Consider the following 23,636-nt stretch of genomic DNA (forward strand, 5'->3'; position numbering starts at 1 on the left):
GGCCAGGTGCAGTGGCTCACACCTGTAATGCGGCACTTCCAGAGGCCGAGGCAGGTGGATCACCTGAGGTCAGGAGTTCAAGACCAGCCTGGCCAACCTGGTGAAACCCCATCTCTACTAAAAATACAAAAATTAGCCAGGAATGGTGGCACACCTGCAATCCCAGCTGCTCAGGAGGCTGAGGTGGGAAGATCACTTGAACCTGGGAGGTGAAGTTTGCAGTGAGCGAAGATTGCGCCACTGCACTCCAGCCTGGGTGACAGAGTGAGATTCTGTCTCAAAAAAAAAAAAAAAAAAAAGAGAGAGAGAGACTGTGGTAAGTTAAAAATGTATACTCTAAACCCCAAATCAACTCCTAAAACACACACACACACACACACAAACTCATACAAAATTTATAGCTAATAAGTCAACAATGGAGGTAAAATGGAATCACGAAAAATAATCCATAATAAGGCAGAAAAGGACAGATGAGACAGAAAGAAAACAGCAAGTGGTCTATTAAACTCAACCATATCAATAATCACAATAAATGCAAATGATATAGATATTCCAATTAAATGGCAGAGATTATCAAATTGGATTAGAAAGACCAACTTTATACACATCTTCCAAAAAAAAAAAAAAAACTTTAAATACAAAGACATGAACAGTCTTAGGCAAAAGGATGGATGCTTTGGGAGGCCAAGGTGGATGGACTGCTTGTGTCCAGGAGTTCAAGACCAGCCTAGGCAACTTGTCAAAACCTCATCTCTACAAAAACACACAAAAATTGTGTGGTGGCACATGCCTGTAGTCCCAGCTTCTTGGGAGGCTGAGGAGGGAGGCTCACTGGAGCCCAGGAGGTCGAGGCTGCAGTGAACCATGTTCATGTCACTGCACTCCAGCCTGGGTGACTGGGTGACAGAGGGAGACCCTGTCAAAAAAAAAAAAGTCAAAGGATGGAAAGATGTACCATAACACCTGTCAAAGGAAAATGGAGTGGCTACGTTAATATCAATCCAAGTAGATTCAAAGCAAATAACGTTACCAGGTGATATAGTTTGGATGTTTGTCCCCTCCAAATCACATGTTGAAATATGATTCCCAATTTTGGAGATGGGCCTCGTGGGAGTCGTTTTGGTCATAGGGGCAGATCCCTCATGAATGGGAGGGATCCCTGAAGTAATGTGTTCACACAAGATCTGGTTGTTAAAGAGTGTGGAATTTTCCCCTTCTCTCTTGTTCCCTCTTTCATGTGACACGCCTACTCCCCCTTCCCCTTCTGCCATGATTGTAAACTTCCTGAGACCCTCACTGGAAGCAGATGCCAGCACTATGCTTCTTGTACAGTCTGCAGAACTGTGAGTCAAAATAAACCTCTTTCTTTATAAATCACCCAGTCCCAGGTATTCCTTTACAGCAATGCAAAATGGACTAATACACCAGGGATAAAGAATGTCATTTAATAATAGTAAAGGAGTCAATTCATCAAAGGACATAACAATCCTAATGTTAGGCATCTAATAACAGCCTCAAAACACATAAAGCAAAAACTAATAGAATTGCAAGGAGCAATATACAAAAATGTTTCACAATTATAGCTGGAGATTTCAACATCTCTCAATGATTGATAAAACAAGTAGACAAAATCAATAAGGATAGTACAGATTTGAAAACTTGGAGCATTAAAACCAACAACAGCAGAAAAAAACATTCTTTTCAGGTGCACATGGACATTTAAAACATTGAACTATCTTCTGGACCATAAATCTCAATAAATTTAAAAGGATTAAAGTAATTTAAAGAATGTTTGTTGACCACACTGTAAATAAATTTGAAATCAATAACAAAGATATCTGGAAAATCCCTCAAATGTTTGGAAACTAAATAAAACCTGTCTAAATTACCCATGGGTCAAAGCACAAATCAAAAGGGAAATCAGAAGTATTTTTAACTTAAAAATGAAAGCACAGCATACTAGAAATTCTGAGAGGCACTAAGGTAGTACTTAGTACTTCACTTTAGCAAAGGAAACTTTAAAGCATTAAATGCTACATTAGAAAACAATGGTCACTAACTGATGACTTCAGCTTATACCTTAAACTAGAAAAGGCAAATCCAGAGTAGGCATGAGAAAGGGAATTCAAGAAATAGAAAACAAGAAATAGTGAAAAAAATCTACAAACCCAAAAGCTGGTTTGTTGAGCATATCAATAAAACCGCTAGCTTGACTGATCAGAAAAAAGGAGAAAATACGAAGATATTTTCAGAACGTTTTCAAAATTTTGAAAAGTAGAATGTGTCATGAGCAGACTAAGAGTAGAAGACATACCAAAGGAAACTCTCAGCCTGAAGGAAAATTATAGCAGATGGAAAGTCAGATCTCTACAAAGGAATAAGGAGCATCAAACATAATAAATATGCAGATAAATAAAAGTATTTTTCTTTACATTTAAAAGACAATTGTTTAAAGCAAAATAATAATAGTATATTATGGCATTTACAACATGCAGAAGTAAAACTTATGACAATAAAAACACAAATGAGGTCAGGTGCAGTGGCTCTTGCCTGTAATCCCCCAACTTTGGGAGGCTGAAGCGGGTGGATCACCTGAGGTCAGGAGTTTGAGACCAGCCTGGCCAACATGGTCAAACCCCGTCACTACTAAAAATACAAAAATTAGCCATGCATGGTGGTGCATGCCTGTAATCCTAGCTACATAGGAGGCTGAGGCAAGAGAATGGCTTGAACCTGGGAGGCAGAGGTTGCAGTGAGCCAAGATTGTGCCACTGCACTCCAGCCCAGGCAACAGAGCAAGACTCCAGCCCGGGTGACAGAGCGAGACTCCATCTCCCAATAAATAAATAAATACACAAATGACAGGAAAGGATTCTGGGAAGATGGTGGAGTAGGAAACACTAGAAATCTGTCTCCCACCTAGACAACAATAACTCAGACAGAATCAATCTGAAATAACTATTTTGGAACTCTGAAGTCTATTAAAGCTTCCAGGCAAAAGCTTCGACAGGTAAACTACAGTTAATTTAATCAATTTCAGCTCTTAGCACAATTCCAGCTACCTATCCCCCAACTCCAGTCCCATGGCAAGCAATGGTGCACCTGTTCCTGGAGCAGTTTGCACACAGCTTGTGGTAAGCAGAGTGGAAAAAAAGAACCCTGTTCTCCAAATATCAGGGATCTGTGCACTGATTGCTGACTCCCGCTCTGATCAAAGAGGTGCAGGTAAAGAGGTGGCAGCCATTGTTTGTCAGTCTGACCCATTACACCTCTCCCCATGACTACAAGCCCCTCCTCCTCCAGCTGAAGTGACTCCCAGGAAATTTAAAAGGCCTCTGCCCTCTTTTTCTCCTTTTCATTTTTCTCCCTTTCCCATTTGGGGAGCCAGAAAATGAGACTAGGATATTCAAAAGCAACTGTATTTGGGGGAAAAATATGAAATTGACCTTGCATGTCCAAAGAGAGGCACAGACTCAGAAAAGACCTCAGAAGACTTAAGTTTATACCTCAGGGTGATCCTTGGTACAGAGACAGTGTACAACAATTAAAAATCAAAACCACACAAACCCAAACCACAAAATAGCAAGCCCTGGGGAAGGGGATTAATCTGATTTCCACAGTTACCATATTATTAGATTCAAATGTCTATGTTTTCAAGAACAACAAAAAATCAAAGCATACAAAGAAATAGGAAAGTATGACCCAAAGGAAAAAATCAACAGAAACTCTCTGAAAAAGATCTGGTGGCAAATCTACTAGAGAAAGGCTTTCAAACAACTGTCTTAAAGATTCTCAAAAAAGAACAAAAGGAACAAGTGGAGAAAGTAAAAAAATAATGTAAATAGCGTATGGACAAAATAGAAATATCAGTAAAGAGACAAGCAACCTAAAAAGAAAACAAAAAGAAATTTTGAAAGCTGAAAGTACAATTACTGAAATAAAAAATTAACTAAACAAATTTAAAGACAGATTTGAGAAAGCAGAAGAAAGAATCAGGAAACTTGGCTGGGCAGGGTGGCTCACGCCTGTAATCCCAGCACTTTGGGAGGCTGAGGCGGGCAGATCACGAGGTCAGGAGATCAAGACCATCCTGGCTAACACGGCGAAACACCGTCTCTACTAAAAATACAAAAAATTAGCCAGGCGAGGTGGCGGGCGCCTGTAGTCCCAGCTACTCGGGAGGCTGAGGCAGGAGAATGGTGTGAACCCCGGGAGGTGGAGCCTGCAGTCAGCCAAGATCGCGCCACTGCACTCCAGCCTGGGTGACAGAGCGAGACCCCATCTCAAAAAAAAAAGAATCAAGAAACTTGAACATAATGACGCAGGATTTTTCTTGGCCGCTTTGCTGGGCTTACAGCAGGGGCACCCAACACCTCGGCCTGCTGTGCTCAGCCCCTGGTAGGAGGGAGCACATGGGCAAGCGAGTGCAGGGCTTGGCTGGTTGCTCCAAGTGCCAACACAAGAGCAAGCTCTATGCAGGCCCCACGGCCAGACCAGGTATGTTGCCCTAAGGGGATCGCAACAGTGCCCAAGCAGGGGTGCCCCATGACCCCAGATCCCCAGAAGGGGTGTTAGTGTGCTAATTAGCTCTTTTAGTTCCACTGTCCACAGCCTGATGGATGGCAGCATGTTAACAGCTCAGTCAGATTCTTGCCCCTCCCTGACCCAGGGCTCCAGAACTGGCGTGGCTCCGGGACCAGCTTGGCCCCGCCACTGCTTCTATCATGTGGGGAAGCTGCCCTCCACCGTTGAGGGCAGAGGGCCAGTGTTACAGCCTTTCTGGCCACCCGCCCTCCACCATTGAGGGCAGAGGGCCAGTGTTACAGCCTTTCTGGCCACCCACATTCAGTGAGTCCCAAGCTCTTGTCCTGCGTCCAAGAAGAATGAGGTCACACTGACAATTAAAGAGTGGTAAAGAGAGATAATTTTATTGAGCGAAGAAACAGCTGTCAGTGGAAAGAGGGTGGGAAGGTCGGACTGTCTCTCCTGAAGTCAGGTTGTCTCTCTCAGTATGGCTGAATCTGGGATTTTTATAGTCACAGGATAAGGGAGTGCATGCTTCCTGGTTTGTGAGTATGCAAGAAAGGTTAAAACCAAGGCACCAGTGAAAGGTGGGCACAGTGTAAAAACAATTAGGGAAGGGTAGGTATATGTAAAATAGGTTAAGGGTAGGGATCAATCAAAGGAAAGCACACCAAACCGGAAGACAGTTCTCAATCCAGACTGTGAATTTGACTTGTAGCTTGGCCTCAGGCTTTAAACTTTCTTTGGCTTGAATGTGGGGTTTCACTGGGGACCTGCCCATCTGCCTAGGATTTCTCTGTCTCCTGCCTCTATCAATAAGACAGTGGAAATTATCAAGTCTGAGGAACAGAAAGAAAAAGTCTGAAGAAAAGTGAACAGAGCCTAAGGGAGTTGTGAGACATCATCAAGCTGCCCAACACAAGCGTTATGGGAGTTCCAGAGGAAAGGAGAGAGAGAGAGAAAGAGGCACAGAGAATACATGAAGAAATAATGGCTGCAAACATTACAAATTTGAGGAAAGATATGAATGTAAATATCCAAGAAGCTCAATGAATTCCAAGCACAATGAACTGAAAGAGACCTACCCTGAGGCACATTATAATCAAATGCCTGAAAGACAATGACAGATAATCCTGAAAGTAGGATGAGGGAATTGACTCATCACATACAAGGAACCCTTAGATCATCAGCAGATTTTTCATCAAAAACTTTGGATGCCAAAGGCAATGAGCCAATATATTCAAAATGCTAAAAGAAAAAAAAAAATGTGTCAACCAAGAATCCTATATTCAGCAAAACTATTGTATTAGCTTGTTCTCACTCTGCTATAAGGACATACCCAAGACTGGGTAATTTATAAAGGAAAGAGGTTTAATTGACTCACAGTTCAGTATGGCTGGGGAGGCCTCAGGAAACTTATAATCATGGCATAAGGGGAAACAAACATGCCCTCCTTCGCATGGCAGCAGGAGAAAACTGAGAGCCAAGCAAAGGGGAAAGCCCCTTATAAAACCATCAGATCTCGTGAGAACTTACTATCACGGGAATAGCATGGGGGAAACTGCTCCTGTGATTCAATTACCTCCCACCAGGTCCCTCTCGTGACAGGTGGGGATTATGGGAACTACAATTCAAGATGAGATTTGTGGGGGGGACACAGCCAAACCATATCAATTATCTTTCAAAATGAGAGGGAAATTAATTCCCAGATAAACAAAAGTTGATTGAGTTTGTTAGACTAGGTCACCTCTGCAGGGTGAAATTAAAGGACCCTTGACAGTAACTAAAGTCATTTGAAGAAATAAAGATCTCAATGAAGGTAAATACACAGGCCACTACCGAAGCTAGTATTATTATTTTTTTGAGACAGAGTCTTGCCCTGTTGTCCAGGCTGGAGTACAGTGGCATGATCTCAACCCACTGCAACCTCTGTCTCCTGGAGGGGTCAAGCAATTCTTATGCCTCAGCCTCCCAAGTAACCGGGATTACAGGTGTGCACCACCATGCCTGGCTAATTTTTGTATTTTTAGTAGAGACAGGGTTTCACCATGTTGGCCAGCCTGGTCGCAAACAGGTGATCTGCCTGCCTTGGCCTCTCAAAGTGCTAGGATTACAGGCATGAGCCACCATGCCTCAACCAAAGCTAGTATTATTTGGACAAGGGTTTGTAACTCTACTTTTTGTTTTCTACACTTTTTTTTTTTTTTTGAGACAGTCACTCTGTCGTCCAGGCTGGAGTGCAATGGCGCAATCTCGGCTCACTGCAACCTCCGCCTCCCGGGTTCAAGCGACTCTCCTGCCTCAACCTCCCGAGTAGCTGGGACTACAGACACATGCCACCACCACACCTGGCTAATTTTTTGTATTTTTAGTAGAGACGGAGTTTCACTGTGTTACCCAGGACGGTCTCAATCTCGTAACCTCATGATCTGCCTGCCTCGGCCTCCCAAAAGTGCTGGAATTTCCGACGTGAGCCCCCGCGCCCAGCACCTTTTTTTTTTTTTTTTGACAGAGTCTCACTCTGTCGCCCAGGCTGGAGTGCAGTGGCATGATCTCGGCTCACTGCAACCTCCACCTCCTGGGTTCAAGCGATTCTCCTGCCTCAGCCTCCTGAGTAGCTGGGATTACAGGCATGCACCATCACGCCCAGCTAATTTTTGTACTTTTAGTACAGATGGAGTTTCACCATGTTGGCCAGGCTGGTCTCAAACTCCTGACCTTGGGTGATCCGCCCACCTCAGCCTCCCAAAGTGCTGGAATTACAGGCATGAGCCACCGCGCCCGGCCTCCACATTGTTCTCTACATAATTTAAAATTCTAATGTGTTTAAAATAATTATTAGTTTATGTTTCGGGGAACATGGATAAAGATATAACTTTGTGACAAACAACCAAATGGGGTGGGGATGGAGCTATAAATAAGTAGATTTTTTGGCCAGGCATAGTAGCTCACACCTGTAATCCCAGCACTTTGGGAGGCTGAGGTGGGCAGATTGCTTGAGCCCAGGAGTTCAAGACCAGCCTAGGCAACATGGTAAAACCTCATCTCCCCACTGGCTGCTCTGAAAAGCCATCTTTGCATTGTTCCTCGTCAGCCTCCTTGCTCGCCGCAGCCGCCTCCGCCGCCGCGGACTCCGGCAGCTTTATCGCCAGAATCCCTGAACTCTGGCTTTCTTTTTAATCCCCTGCATCGGATCACCGGCGTGCCCCACCATGTCAGACGCAGCCGTAGACACCAGCTCCGAAATCACCACCAAGGACTTAAAGGAGAAGAAGGAAGTTGTGGAAGAGGCGGAAAATGGAAGAGACGCCCCTGCTAACGGGAATGCTAATGAGGAAAATGGGGAGCAGGAGGCTGACAATGAGGTAGATGAAGAAGAGGAAGAAGGTGGGGAGGAAGAGGAGGAGGAGGAAGAAGGTGATGGTGAGGAAGAGGATGGAGATGAAGACGAGGGAGCTGAGTCAGCTACGGGCAAGCGGGCAGCTGAAGATGATGAGGATGGCGATGTCGATACCAAGGAGCAGAAGACCGACGAGGATGACCAGACAGCAAAAAAGGAAACGTTAAACTAAAAAAAAAAGGCCGCCGTGACCTATTCACCCTCCACTTCCCGTCTCAGAATCTAAACGTGGTCACCTTCGAGTAGAGAGGCCCGCCCGCCCACCGCGGGCAGTGCCACCCGCAGATGACACGCGCTCTCCACCACCCAACCCAAACCATGAGAATTTGCAACAGGGGAGGAAAAAAGAACCAAAACTTCCAAGGCCCTGCTTTTTTTCTTAAAAGTACTTTAAAAAGGAAATTTGTATTTTTTATTTACATTTTATATTTTTGTACATATTGTTAGGGTCAGCCATTTTTAATGATCTCGGATGACCAAACCAGCCTTCGGAGCGTTCTCTGTCCTACTTCTGACTTTACTTGTGGTGTGACCATGTTCATTATAATCTCAAAGGAGAAAAAAAAACTTGTAAAAAACGCAAAAATGACAACAGAAAAACAATCTTATTCCGAGCATTCCAGTAACTTTTTTGTGTATGTACTTAGCTGTACTATAAGTAGTTGGTTTGTATGAGATGGTTAAAAAGGCCAAAGATAAAAGGTTTCTTTTTTTTCCTTTTTTGTCTATGAAGTTGCTGTTTATTTTTTTTGGCCTGTTTGATGTATGTGTGAAACAATGTTGTCCAACAATAAACAGGAATTTTATTTTGCTGAGCTGTTCTAAAACAAACAAACAAACAAAAAAACCTCATTTCTAAAAAAACTACAAAAAAATTAGCTGGATGTGGTAGTGTGTGCCTGTAGTCTCAGCTACTCGGGAGGCTGAAGTGGGAGGATCACCTGAGCCTGGAAGGCGGAGGTTGCAGTGAGCCAAGATCCTGTCACTGCACTCCAGCCTGGATGACAGAGCAAGAGCCTGTCTCCACAAAAAAAAAAAAAAAAAAAGAAAAGAAATACAAGAGGGAGAAAGACAAAACCATCAAATTTATTTAACATGTTTTACGTGGTACAGGAGTCTTCATATTGAAATGAAGACCCAAAGAAACAGATAAGTGTTAGTGTGTTTTGTAGTAGGTTTGATGAAGAGTAGACAGTTGTGGAGAAATATGATAGGACATAAAGGGTATGATCTCATAATAACTGGGGGAAACTTAGCAAGACCTAAGTTCAGATTTCTTTGTGATTTTTTTTTTTTTTTTTTTTTGAGACGGAGTCTTGCTCTGTCACCCAGGCTTGAGTGCAGTGGCGCGATCTCAGCTCACTGCAGCCTCCTCCTCCCAGGTTCATGCCATTCTCGTGCCTCAGCCTCCTGAGTAGCTAGGATTACAGGCACCCACCACCACGGCTGGCTAATTTTTGTATTTTTAGTAGAGACAGTTTCACCATGTTAGCCAGGCTGGTCTCAAACTCCTGACCTCAGGTGATCCACCCGCCTCAGCCTCCCAAAGTGCTGGGATTACAGGCGTGAGCCACTGCGCCCAGCCAACACTTTGTCTTTAGAGATAAGAATGTTCTTCTTCCAGGTGTAGAGAGGGCACCTCTCACACGAGAGACCTGCTTAAGGGAAAGATCAGAAAACTTATCCCAGGTTTATAACCTGCTTCAGGTGAGAATGATGAAGGAATCCTGCTTCCGTGATTTTTCTCAAATTCCTTCAGCTCAAAATAGTATTTCAAGGTGTCATATTTTAGGTACTACGTTTTGAGTCCCAGTAGAGAAGACACAAATTACCAATGTCTGAAACAAAAACAGACATTAAAAGGATAGAGAACGTATTTTATGTCAGTAAATCAACAACTTAGATGAAACGGACAAATTCCTTGAAAGACACAAGTAACTAAAGCTGACCTAAGAAGAGAAAATATGAATAACCTAGATTAGAGAAACTGAGGTATTAAAATTTTTCCTGTTACATATGTATCTGCAGTTAGGAATCATAGCACTGCATACTTGTGGACCCTAACCCTTTCCTTCCCATGGAATCCCCAAGAAGGAACTTCAATTACTGGACAAAAGACGAGAATCTTCAAGGCTGTTCAATTGAGTAATGGTAGTGGGGGAGCTTTTGGTAGGATGATCAGAAGTCAAAAGACCTCAAGATAATCACTTCTGTCTGCCATGCAGCTTGTGATGTAAGATGGGCATCGGGCTGTCTCCTTTTTGACAGTTATTTTCTTTGGAAAGCGAAGCAAGGGCCTAGGGGGAAGGAAGCATCGAATAGGAATCTCCATGGAATAGGATACCACATAGGTGTTTGGGCTTCAATGGACTCTACCTTGTAATACAATTCATTGCCTCAAATGCATTATGTATAAGTACCTCTCTGGAACAGGTATCGGAATTGACTAATTAAAGAGTCAAGTGGTAGCCAGTCGTGGTGGCTCACGCCTATAATCCCAGCACTTTGGGAGGCCGAGGTGGGCGGATCACAAAGTCAGGAGATCGAGACCATCCTGGCCAACATGGTGAAACCCCGTCTCTACTAAAAATACAAACAACTAGCTGGGTGTGGTGGCACATGCCTGTAATCCCAGCTACTCGGGAGGCTGAGGCAGGAGAATCGCTTGAACCACAGAGTCGGAGGTTGCAGTGAGCTGAGATAGCACCACTGCACTCCAGCCTGGAGACAGAGCGAGACTCAGTCTCAAAAAAAAAAAAAAAAAGTCAACCAGCTCATTAAAGAGTTAAGGTTCTGAAAACTCTACATTAGCGACTAATACCAAGAAATACTGAGAGATAAATGAGTCCAGACATGCCTTGACAATTAATCACAGTGGAATAAAGATTAAAATCTAGACCTCAATCCATATCCTTTTCCCTCTATCCAAAGACAACCCGTTTTTCTTTTTCTTTTTTTTTGAGACGGAGTTTCGCTCTTGTTGCCCAGGCTGGTTGGAGTGCCAAGGCCCCATCTCAGCTCACTGCAACTTCTGCCTCCTGGGTTCTAGAGATTCTGCTGCCTCAGCCCCTCGAATAGCTGGTATTACAGGTGCCTACCACAATGCCCAGCTAATTTTTGCATTTTTAGTAGAGACGAGGTTTCACCAAGTCAGTCAGGCTGGTCTCGAACTCTTGGCCTCAAGCAACCCGCTTGCCTCGGCCTCCCAAAGTGCTGCAGCCGGCGACAACCCGTTTCTAATCAAAATTTTGCAGTGGAACTTTTCATACTCAAATTGGGCATTTCCTGTCAAGCCTGGTCATTCATCACTTTATTATTCTTTTTATTCTAGAGGTAGGGGTTTCTCTATTGACCAGGTTAGTCTCAAACTCCTGACCTCAAAAGATCTTCCCGCCTCAGCTTCCCGAGTAGCTTACAGGCTCAAGCTACGACAGCTGGCAATCTTTGATTATTTTAAGTCGGAGGGCGGGAGGCGAGGAAAGGCAGCACAGTGCCTGGTACACAGTAAATGCAGGCTAGAATGTTAATAAAATTATCCTTCATTTTAACTTCCGTATTGGAGAAGACTGGTTTTGTATGTTGACTAAATATGAATTTGCAAATGCAAATCTCAAGCAGATTTTCTGGGGGGGGGGGGGGACTGTGCAGATTACATGATATAAATGGATGGAACCAGAGATCTGAGGACAGTAATTCGTCATTTGAATTAAATTTATAGAAACAACGCAATCATATACAAGGCAACGAATTAAAATGAAAACTACTTAATCATTTACTTAGCTGAAAACCTGTCTGGGGAAAGAAGGACCCAAAACAGTTTGCAGTGTTTCCCCATTCGTGAGATTGCCTTTCCATCAGGCAAACCAATCTTCTAACTTTTCTTTCTTTCATTTAACTGGGAATGGCACGTGTTTTTGTTTTCCTTCCAGGAGAAAGAATGGGAGTAGTCAGCAAAGACCAAGGTAAGTTCACTTATTTGAGGGCATTGGCTAAGGAAAAACATTTTAAAACTTGGTTTCCCTTTAATTCGTATTTGGGCTCAAATACTGCAAAATAAAAAAGCAGCTTTCCTCCCTTCCTATCAAACTAGTAAGCTTAGTATCAAGCAGAGACCTGGTATTTCACTGGATTTTACTATGTCCTACCCTCACAGAAAAAGAATCATCACATCACACTGGGCTCTTCACCAGGAAAGCAATGTGCATTTTATAAGCTAATTTAAGATCTTGGAAAAGAGGGAAGTGCTCAGAGTCCATACTAGAACTCCTTCCAGTTTACTGAAAACAAGAGCAGTTCTGAAGCACAGGCTATTTCTTATTCTTGTTCCCAAACACAAATGCTGCCAGCACTGAACTAAGCAACAGCCCCTCGCAAATCTCTCTTGCAGAGACTGATTGGCTGATTGACTGATTTAGAGACAGGGTTTCACTCTGTAGCCCAAGGCTGCAGTGCAAGTGGTGCAATCACTAGTCTTACTGCAGCCTCAACCTCCCCAGCTTAAGTGATCCTCCCACTTCAGTCTTCCAAGTAGCTGGGACTATAGGTGTACTGGCAGAGTATTATTTAAAGTGCAAACAATAAAGCTGGGTTTTGTGTCTGAAACAGTCTTATTTACATCACAGCGAAGGACAACCAGCTACTGTCTTAATTTCTTGCTGAAAAGAAAGGACAGACACTTTTACTTTTCCACTGTTTTATTACAAAAATCAACATTTCATTTGTTACAATTCAGCTTATTTATTGTAATAATCAAAAAAGGGGTTTATACAAGGTATTTTTATACAGTTTATAATTAAAGCACTTATTTTACAAAAGGAGGGAAGTGAATAAGTGGACAAGGGCTGACCAAATGTTGGCCATTATAACATAAATACATCCTTGCAAAGCACCATCGTACCAAAGTCGATGAACAAGAAACACCAGTTGACCTTAAGACAATGACGAAGATTAAAGCTTAAGGGAAAAAAATAAAAGATAAACATCTGAAAGCAGCACCAGATCCTTCACTTGCAAATAAGGCTAGTCCAGTTTAATCTTCTTGGTATCCTCTCTACTTAACATTTTTCCTTACTAACCCATATATTTAATTTCATGTAATATTGGATTTAATCAGACTTTAAAAATTTTCCCTTTAATACCCATATTTAGGCATTAGATATATAGAATATGTATCTATATATAAATATATATCTATCGCCCATCCTGCTTATATTTGATTAAAAAACAAAACAACCAAAATGGACAGTTAAGCAAAAGCATGTTGTCTGTAATTCTTTGGTGTTGCTTTTGGGCAAACCCTAAGTGATGGTGGAGAATCTAACAGTTTGTTACGTCTGTACTCTGCTTCTAAATACAAGAAATCATTTAGTTTGTAACTCTATCTGTGAAGTCATGGAGATTTTTTTCAGCAATAAACTCAACAATTTAAGAATGCTTTATGAAAAAGAAAAACAGCAAAGTTTACCTCAATTGAAAGAGGGTGAGGGTAGAGTCAGTAACTGATTAACGTAAGACTCCACCTTCCACTCCACTCAGGTACAGGCTTTATGAGACATAGATCAAGTCAGACAATAGCCTGAGAGTGTGAATTCACAATACTTATAATTTAAATTTTAAAAAAATTATAAACGTATAATTTTATACTTGAGGTCCAAAGTCTTCTACCATAAAATGTTGAGAATTTCAAAAGCTAAATTTTGAAACTATTATAAAATGGTGCCATCCCAAAAGTCAGAAGCCACACACGCACTACAAGTACTTTCTAAAATCATCTTTCTCTTGGTTCATTTTAGGCTTAAGAAATACCAAATAAAATTAAATTCCTTGGGTTTAAGAATTCTGATAATGTTTTAAACAACACCTGACTATAAGCTTCTTTAGGACTCAGTCCACACTTAGTGCACAGTCTCATCTGTAGATGACCAAATATTTGTCCACCTACTGATAACTGGTCAACACACTCATATCCATACTCTAGATCAACTATGGATGCCGTATGTAGACTTAAGCACCACACATGTATTAAGAGCTGACATATTCGGATGTGAAAAGTCCAAGATTTTTGTTTCTGAATCTTGTTAGATACGTAATGATAACCAATATGTAATTCCTATGGCATGCAAATCAATGAAGCGGGACAAAGCTTCCCCTACAAGAAATAAAACAATTCAAAATATGACATTTCTAAGAATCTAATCTAGGCAGCTGCAGCCTGTTTACTGCATAGAAGTGGCATGCTTAACGCATACCTCTTCAGTCTCTATTATGACTACTGGTATCAAGTCACATAAATAAACACACTTCATTAACACACTAGGTAAGCTACAGCTATTAACTCTACTGGAAGTATTCTTCATTAATAGGGCTTTACAGCAAAAGAAAAAGATGATCCTCCAAAACTGCTACCTAATACAGATGATGGCTATTTTTATACCTTCAATAATGAATGAGTTTCCTTCATATAAATTACTGACTTTAGGGTATTTTTAAATGATAAAGAAATACAACCCTCAAAATCATCTTAAAATTGTACTGCTCAAAGCCCCTTCCCCCAATTACTGGCCTATATTAGATTAAAATGTACTTTAAAGTCTTCATTTCTAAGTACCTATCATCTCTGTAGAATAGGTGTTCTCAAACTTACTAAAGAATCAGAGATCTCTTGGTAATGTATCACAAGCTATTTTTATATTAAAATTAAAGTAACTACATAATCTTCTGCTAAACAGACATCTTGTGATATGCTGTAAGAGTCGCAGAAAGTGCCAAAGGCATAATAAAATTTCATGGAAGAAAAATTAATAGTCAGAAAATTCTATCCACCAACTCTCTTTTTTTTCCCTGTGAATGTGCTATTATCTGACTTAAGCAAACAAAACTCCTTAAGTCACTATTCAGAAGAGCACGACTCTGTTGGAGCCAAGTCCAGGCCTTAGTTATAAAAGACCACTTCAATGCAGAATAGCTTACTGTGGTGCACACAAAGTATGTTATGCTCAAGTTTATTTCTTGGACAATTTTAATCACACCAGTTAGTGCATATATTTTAGGACACATGTTCAAAATAAATACTTTTGCATATAAGGAATCTAATGAAACATTATTCATTTTCCCCCTTGGACAATGAATTTAATATACCAAATTTTAAAATCCCTTTTCTTTTTTCCCCCTAATTTGTGGTCTCATGTTTTTCCTCTCAACTTTTCCAATTACAGCTTGTGTTTAATAATCAATATACAGTTTACTTAAGCTTAACTGTCCATGTAACCTAAGGCTCAATAAATCTTTCCAAATTTGACAATTCTCTCAATAAAAAGTACTCCCAGAAATATTAAGAATCCATCTCATCTACCCCAGAAAGAAAACACTGAGATTAGGCTGAACTGCCTTCAAATAATTTTAAACAAATTGGCACACAAATTAGTATTTTGAAGAAGAGGCCATTGCCATCGCAGTGCAAGCACGTGGACTGAGATCCAACAAGGCAATATTCTTCTTAGTTAATTAGAGTGCAAGTCTCCACATGGGAAGCCCACCAGATCAAGACGCACATTTAAATATGTAAACATATAGAATTCTCAAATTCTAACTGACACCCAGGTATTGCTAACCTTTCCATCTTCATTTAAGCATCAAGTGCCCTGTGTATCACAGAATCCAAGTTCAATGTCCATTTTGTCTGACACTGTGGGCACTTAGTTCCAGCAACGGGAAGAGTTCATGCTTGTCTGTTTTAGGACTCTGATAGATTTACCATTTGCTTATATGCAAAATCAAGTGCACCTGATTCTTACAGTCTCCAACAATCAGCATTATTCTGAAACCACAATTTTATCTTCAAAAACTTTACTTAGGTATTTTTAACTTGCATGAACAGTTAACTTCACCCTTGCCTAAATTCTGAATCCTTTCTTCCACTGTTTTCTCTTGGGCCCTGAAACCCAGAGAGGCCTTGGCAAGACAGAATTAAAAAAGAAAAAAAAAAAACTCAATAATTAACTGACCAACACCTCTTAAGCTAAAAATACATTAGTTTAAAACCACTCGATTTTAGCAGAGAAGTGCTACACATGTGTAAAAAGCAGGAAACGAACTTCTGGTAAGGTGGCAGAGCAAGTGCTAGAATCATTCCACAGGTCAGCCCTGATAGCTGAAGATGTAGCAGCCCCAGTACCATACATGACAGCAGGTCACGCAGATCACAAAAGAGGCTTCCATTATTCCCTTCCACCCAAATTCTGACAGCTGAGAAGTTAACAGTTTGCCTTCTCATTTAATCCTCATTGTTAAATTTGTTAAACTATCTTAATCCATAATGGGTAAGAGAGGACCCACATAAAAATACGAGGTGATTACAAGAATAATTTGTGGATAATTTGAAAACAGCCTAACATTCACAGTGGATAACAGAAAGATATTAAATTCATGTCACACATTAGAAGAGGTATGTATGTAGACATTATTCTGAGAAAAACCGGTCTAAAGAACATGAAAACGTCACAAACTGTTAATATAGGGAAAATCCTAATAAGAAAAAAATCTTTTTAAATAGATTGTCTCTAACCAGAACATATTTAAATGTTTTACTCAGAAAACAAACAAACAAACAAAAAATATATATATATATATAAATGATTTCGTACTGTGATATATGCTGAAAGTAGTGCAAGGATATATGATTTACAACAAAAACATAATGGTTAAATTTTTAATTCTTAAACATCGTCTATATGTGTTGTAAAAAGACATTTTAATGAGCATTAAAACAATCTTGGAAGAAGAGAAATAATATGTCTAACTTTTGATCATTATGCAAAAACAGCAGTCAAATTGAAGAGCTAAGCCTACTGGGGAATGGAGCTAGAAGAAATAATAAAATCAAGTTTAATTTAGAAAATTCCATTTAGTCAATGCTTCAGCTTAAAAAAATCATGGTATCTTAGCAAAATGACTTACCAAGTTGCTGGAGGGGGCAGCAAGGTAAACATACCTAGAGAAAAAAATTCATTTTGACAGAGGTATGGATTCTAAAGGTAGGGACAGAGACTTGCACACACACACAGCTTCATGGCATCTTACCAGAGGGCTGATCTCTCCTACAACAGCAACACCCAGAATGGGTTTTTAGAAATATCTACTTTCCTCACTAACACTGTTGGATTCCTAGAGAAAACAAAGCCCTTCGTCCAAGGTTAGTATTAATTGCTTTTTCTTCCTTTCATCATTTCTTACTTGTTGGCCCTCAAATGTTAGTTAACTGAAGGCTATCTGGCTACATCCATGTATCTACGGTTTGCTGCTCTGAGATGGACTTAATTTTTCTTCTTCCTCTTTTTTATTTTTGGTATCAATAAAGCCCAGATATTCCTGGTCAGTGATGCCTTTATTATTCCTGTTTCCTTTGTAGTCAGTTGCTTCACTGGGTTTAAGGCATGCTTTGTGTATTTAGTTTGCAAAAATAAAACTTTCAGTACAAATTTTTTTTATACAAACTTTTATGGCACAAGCAGCAAATCTGCTGTTTTAAGAAAATATATAAATATCCTTTTCTTCTGTACAAATATCTCCAGTATTCCCTACCCCATTTTATAATTTTAACTGTACATGGTCTGCCTCATCCTTCTCTAATAGCTCCCTCCCCCCCTCCAGATCTCAACCAAATTTATATTTACATTTTTATGTTGGAGGCAGTCAGAGGAGGAGGGCCCCTCCTCAGGAGGAGTCTGTACAGGGAGAGGGTGGCGGTGGGTAGAGGTGATGAGAATAGCTCCTCTCTGTGTATGGAGAAGGTGGGCAGCTTTCATAGTTCTCCTCTGCTGACAAGTATTGGCTTCGGGGTGTGGGAGGTGGGGGCACAGGTTCTGAATCATAGTTCAAGTCACTGGTATAGCCCTTGGCTGTTGCCACTGAGGTCATTCTCCGACTAGGAGCATAGTCACTGTCACAAACATCTGTGCTGCAGGGTGTGGTGGGGGGTGCAAAGTGCCGGTAGCTATATGGCCTGTAGCTGGTATAAGGAGAAAATAAAGAGAAGCAGTTAGTTTTACAAAAAAAAATGATTTCCCCTCTCAGAATAGAGGTATTAGATGTCAACTACGCTATGAAAACAATAAGCTACTGGAATTTAAATTTACACAGACCAAGAGGCAATTTTCAATGGCAGATTCGCTGAGGAAAATAGCAGGTACTTTCTTATTTGCAAATAAGAAAGTGGCAAGTGAAAATGAACAGGATGGGAATGCAGAGGTGAATTCAATCTAGCCTCTGGTTGTGCTCTTACATCTTCAAGTTAAACTGTATCACAGAATAAAAAATGACTATTCAAATTTGTTCTGCAGTTTCATAGCCCATGGGAAGAATGGGTTTTTACATATTTTACACTACTCAAACATGTCAGCATTCCCTCAACATTCTTTACTCCAAAATTAACCTGATGAATAATTAATTTAATGACATCTGAAGTCTTCATTTCTTTCTTTTGTACAATTCTGTACAATTTCTGTACAGTACAGGCTGGATTTTGGTAGACAGCCTCAGGGGCATAACTATTCCATTGTTGTTATCTTAGCAAAGGGAAATTGCTGTGGTTGGGGGAAACGGTTTTCATTCCCTGTGTATAGGTACGTACCTCTCATAAGAGCAGCTTTAAACATCAAAATGATAAAATTTAAATGCCCATAAAGGGTCAGTGAATTTTCTAATGTATATTTCAGAGGCCTAGTTTATTTCTTACACTTGTTTATCTTTACAAGTGACATACAGTTGTTAGGTTTGTAGCACTGCTAACTAAAGAAAAAGGCATTGGAAAGAGAGAAACATACTAGTGAAAATAAGATCTGACCTAAGTTCTGGCTTTTCTGTCATTCCTACTTCTATTTTTAACTTCTTATACCTGTTTATTCTAAATATGGTAAAGCTGATCTTAAATTTATCCCAAAGATTTTTTCATAAGCTTTCTCATCAAAGTGACTACAAGAGAAGGGGAAAACCAAGTTAAAAACTGATACGACGATTCATAAAACACCTAGTGATACAGAGCACCACAAGGTAATATATCCCAGGAACCCAGGATACAAACCATTTGATATCACTTGGCTTGCTTCAAAAGAAATGGCTGCCAGATTGTTCACAGTTACAGATCAAATTCCTTGTTCTACTCTGTCTCCCCTTCTTACTACTGCATTTGATTAGTCTTTAAAAAAGAAAGAAAGAAAGAAACCAGCCTGGGCACCATAGCAAGACCCCGTCTCTACAAAAAATAAAAAAAAGCTAGCCAGGCATGGTGACACACACCTGTAGTCCCAGCTACTTGGGTGGCTGAGGCAGGAGGACTGCTTGAGCCCGGGAGGTGGAGACTGCAGTAAGCTGTGATTGTGCCCCTGCACTCCAGCCTGGGTGACAGAGCAAGACCCTGTCTCAAAAAAAATAAATAAATAAAAATAAAAATAAAAAGGGTGCAAGGCTGCCAAAGACCAAAAGTTATGTGACCCACTGAGTGAGTTCTCAAAGGCTTTTACTATCAATACTGACATGATGTCACAGTTTGTTTTGTTTAACTCTTTGTCCAATCAGGTGTCAATCCTTGGTGAAATTTCTAAGGTCAACATTTAAAAGTCCAAATACTTCTATTTTCATGAAAAAAAAAAAAAAAAAAGAAAAGAAAACAAACTGAATTAATAAAATTTTTTCATGTCCCAGTTTAGACCAAAATCTCAACAAATGATGTAAGTTTTGACTCAGAGGAAACAGAAATTGGGCTTATACGGAAAATAGTTAAGCAAGAATAGTTTTTTATGCAATCGTGTTTATTCTGATGAGTGCCTTAGTCAATTTGAATTAAGGACATTACTTTTAAAAAATAAAATTTTGTATCTTTCTCCTTTCTCAATTTTCAGGCTTCTGCTTTTTCTGTTTTGGCTTCCTAGAAGAAGAAACTTGTGGCAGGGAAAGCAACATTACAACATATCATTAAAACAATCAGTTCACAGCCAAGGCTATTTCAGTCTTATCTAAGCTGAAATGAGAATTCTGAGTGAGATACTTTAAGTGGTTTCCACTTCATTTCTACACATGGGTGAGGCTGTATCAGGCCAATTTGACTGAAATGCTAGGAAAGATAATAGAAGATTATCTAGAGAGGATAGAAGATAGAAAAGATTATCTAGAAGATAACAGGCACTTGAGGGATGCCCATAAACCCTGGGCACTTCAGTGTGTAGATAGAAACTCTCAAGCTACTGATGGTCTGTTGGCCTTTCAAGGAACATAGAAGTGGAAGCTGACACAACAGTACTTGACCTGCTCAACACACTTTATAGACTCATAAATTAGCAAAAAGGAATAATTTTCTCTTTTTTGGCTTACAAATACACTTTATTTATTTCAGTCTTTCTTTATTCCATGCAACTACATGAGAAATCTTTCACTCCAAATTGTAATAGCATATGCAAGCAATGGCTGAACTTACATTTCTCTCAACTTTTCTAAAATTCTGTGCTCTGAGTATGTTGCTGTTTTAAACTCTCAATTCTATGAACCAATCTTATCCCAATATTTCATTCTTAGAATATCAAACTATTTTGAAACCAGTCACTTTGGTGGGTAATTCCTCCTTAGAATACTGCCAAAGCCTGAGGCTGTATTTTATTATTATAAAAGCCAGCATTTGTGACTCTCTTTAAAAAAAAAAAGTATAGGCCAGGTGTGGTGGCTCACACCTGTAATCCCAGCACTTTGGGAGGCCAAGGCAGGCGATCACCTGAGATCAGGAGTTCGAGACCAGCCTGCCCAACATGGTGAAACCACGTTTCTACTAAAAATACAAAATTAGCTGGGCGTGGTAGCGCAGGTCTGTAATCCCAGCTATTTGAGAGGCTGAGGCAGGAGAATCGCTTGAACCTGGGAGGCGGAGGTTGCAGTGAGCTGAGATCATGCCATTACACTCCAGCCTGGGCAACAACAGCGAAATCCATCTCAAAAAATTAAAAAAAAAGTATAACGTCCTGAAAGGAAAGGATTTGTGGTAGAGGCAATGTCAGTACTACCAAGATGCCTAGTCTCTCTCTGGTGACCATCGTCTACTCATTTGGGGCTACATCAGGTCCACAACTAAAACACTTTCTAATAAATACTGCACCTTATTTTAGAGAAGGATGTGTATTACCTGTATGACCTATGAGTGGAAGGACTGTTTGAAGAATATCCAAATTCCATAGTGTAATGTGATCGCTCTGTGGCTGGGGATGGTGGAGGGTTCAAAATCTAAAAGAAAAAAATAATTAAAATATTAAAATAACAACATAGAAACTATCAGACTTTCTTTCAACTTTTCTTCCTTCATCTCTATTAGTGTTTCTTTACAATACACTAATTAGCACAATTCTTCTTTTCCAAAGAATTGACCTCAAACAGTACTTTGGGACTATGGCTTCCTCATTCCCTAAGACCTCATCATGGCTAAAAAGTGCAAAGTGACAAAAACGAAAATCTGTAACCTAAAAATCATTGGTCAGTACATTTAGGTCCTGGTTATTTAAAATTGTAAGTATTTAGAGAAAAATTATTGATTTAGGAGAAATTCCAGGTGTGCTTCCTCTTTTGGGAAGTCATAAAATGAAGGCCCTAAGCCCTCAATAGGTACCATTCAGTAGTTCTACTTTTACTTGAAATGTGAAATTAATGCCCAGTGCTTTCAAGTATTCTGGTTACTACACAGTAACTTAAAAGATTTATAAGCATGGATGGTGGTGTGTGGTAAATCCTTTGAGCCTTTTATGCCTAAATTTTACATTCAAAAAAACTACTTTTACATTACTATCACTGATCACCCACATTTAAATGAGTTAAAAAATCTAAGATCTTATGTATGTTGCATTCAAAGGAAAACAGACTACTTACTGCAGGGAAGTAAGTGCCTTTGGTGCTTGAAGAACTACTTGATGATGCTCCTGTAACATGGGCTCGGTCATAGGGGGGTCCACTGCTTCCCCCCATGATACTGAGGGAGCTGATCATTGATTTACCTCGAGACATTCCTAAAATAAAAGGAGGTTAAAAACTGAAGATGAGTATGATATATAAAAATGTATCAAGCAATTTCATTCAACAGTAGGATTACAAATATCAACAGTGAAGTAGTCTGATTTTAAAATAACTTACACTCTTTTCCTATAATTGAAAACATTTAATGGAGAAACGAAATGAACGTTCTCTAGAAGTCAATGCTTCCATTGAAAGAGCTGGCCTAGAACAAGGCCAAGAATAGCTCCCACCTTCTCCCTCCCCTGGTAGAAGCAGAGCTATTTAAAATAAGGGCTTTTCAACCTCTTGGAGGATTTGAAAGGATTGTAAAGGGTAGAGGTTGTGAGGCAGGGCATATTAAATACCAGACTTGCTCAAAAGAAAACAAAAAAACATTTTTAGGGCACAAACAACATATGAAAGAATATTTTTTCATCTAATGAATATAAATGTTGCTAGAATCAAAACTACCAGTGCTAAAGAAAAAATTCTGTTTTTTCCAAGAAGCTTCCCAAATTCCACTAACTGAAAATAGGTATGGCAACAAAGAAACATTACCATTAACAGTTTAAAAACCATGTTTGTCTACTTAAGAGTTACACCCATAGTAAGTTCCTATTTTCAGAGGGTTTTTGCAAGGCACCGCCTTCTCCATATTCATTAAAAGGAAGGCGTCTTTTAACTAAGGGCACCAGAAAACAATAAAAAGAAGGCCAGTTCCCTAGAGCAACACGGCCTACCCAAGCTTAAAACTTCTGGCTACTCAGCTATGCCTAAACTAGCCCTTTGTCCCCTATTAGCACATGAAGTCAGGAGAAAACCTAAGACATATTCTCCCTTCTACCATCCAGCTATTTACAAATCTTTGTTGGCTGAAGGGAATCTTATATAATTTTTGGCCTCCTTTTATTCATGGGCTCCATAGTACTAGAGTTTCCTGGTGGTGAACTTAACCTGTGGTTTACAACTCTTTCACTAAATGACTGGCTGATTCACCTTCCTTCCGTAGCATGCATCCAGAATTGCAGTCAGAGAGGCTTAGAGCTTGCATATGTATTTGCCTTATATGCTCTGACAATTTCTACCAAACCATATCTAAGGCGTTCTGTGTAAAGAGAAGGTGCTAATAGTAAAAAAGAACGTTTGTCCTTATAGTTGTTTAAACTCAGAGTAATATGGTTTCAAACAGACTCTAGGTAGTATTCTTTTCCACAATGGAAACTGGCAGTCTTGCAGGACCAAAGACTTGATTTTCAATGGATCCATCCTGACTCACCTGGAAGAGATCCTGACAAAGAACTTGGGTGTGGCACATAACCAAGAGGCACAGAAGCTGGTCCATGAACTACATAGTCATTAGTCATAGTTTCCCCATCTCCCTTCATACGTGGACACAACATCCTCTGGCAGATAAAGTATATAGTTCCAGACACAAAAATGGTGACAATTACGCCAATAACAGAACCAACTGTATTGGTGGCCTGTGGTGCTGGTTCTTCAGTCGGATCTACAGTGAAGAATGCAGTATGGTTATTTAATAGAAAAACAACTGTATATTCAAAATAGTAATCAAAAGAGGGCTTGCTAATAGGATGTGAAGCTATAAGCCTAATGAAGATAATTCATAAACACTTTTCTTTTTTATGAATACATACATACCATGCCCTGAAGACATATGAAATAAATGTCATCA

General features: G+C 40.0%; 2 protein-coding genes across 4 annotated transcripts in view; one reads left to right on the plus strand and one right to left on the minus strand.

Annotated features, from left to right (window-relative positions):
• Positions 1–7,659: 7,659 nt before the first annotated feature.
• LOC115930181 (prothymosin alpha-like) lies at positions 7,660–8,739 on the plus strand. Its single transcript, XM_031000587.3, has one exon. The coding sequence runs from the start codon at positions 7,737–7,739 to the stop codon at positions 8,094–8,096; it is 360 nt and encodes a 119-aa protein (XP_030856447.1). The 5' UTR covers positions 7,660–7,736; the 3' UTR covers positions 8,097–8,739.
• Positions 8,740–12,600: 3,861 nt separating this feature from the next.
• Positions 12,601–23,636, minus strand: part of LRP6 (LDL receptor related protein 6) — a 153,418-nt gene continuing 142,382 nt past the window's right edge. For 2 of the 3 annotated variants that reach the window (XM_004052742.5, XM_055358689.2), the window contains 4 exons: positions 23,220–23,450; positions 21,821–21,957; positions 21,087–21,184; positions 12,601–17,930 (listed from right to left, as the gene is read on the minus strand). In XM_004052742.5, the coding sequence (XP_004052790.4) occupies positions 17,636–17,930; positions 21,087–21,184; positions 21,821–21,957; positions 23,220–23,450 (761 nt within the window). In that variant the 3' untranslated portion in view covers positions 12,601–17,635. The remainder of the gene's footprint in view (positions 17,931–21,086; positions 21,185–21,820; positions 21,958–23,219; positions 23,451–23,636) is intronic. The other variant, XM_019039057.4, reaches the window with a different exon arrangement.

Source organism: Gorilla gorilla, chromosome 10, assembly GCF_029281585.2.
Source record: "Gorilla gorilla gorilla isolate KB3781 chromosome 10, NHGRI_mGorGor1-v2.1_pri, whole genome shotgun sequence".
In the NCBI taxonomy this organism is placed as follows: domain Eukaryota; kingdom Metazoa; phylum Chordata; class Mammalia; order Primates; family Hominidae; genus Gorilla; species Gorilla gorilla.

What these genes read in the sequence shown, in the direction of transcription:
- LOC115930181 (XM_031000587.3), top strand. Translation starts at nt 7,737, where the DNA reads ATGTCAGACGCAGCCGTAGACACCAGCTCCGAAATCACCACCAAGGAC.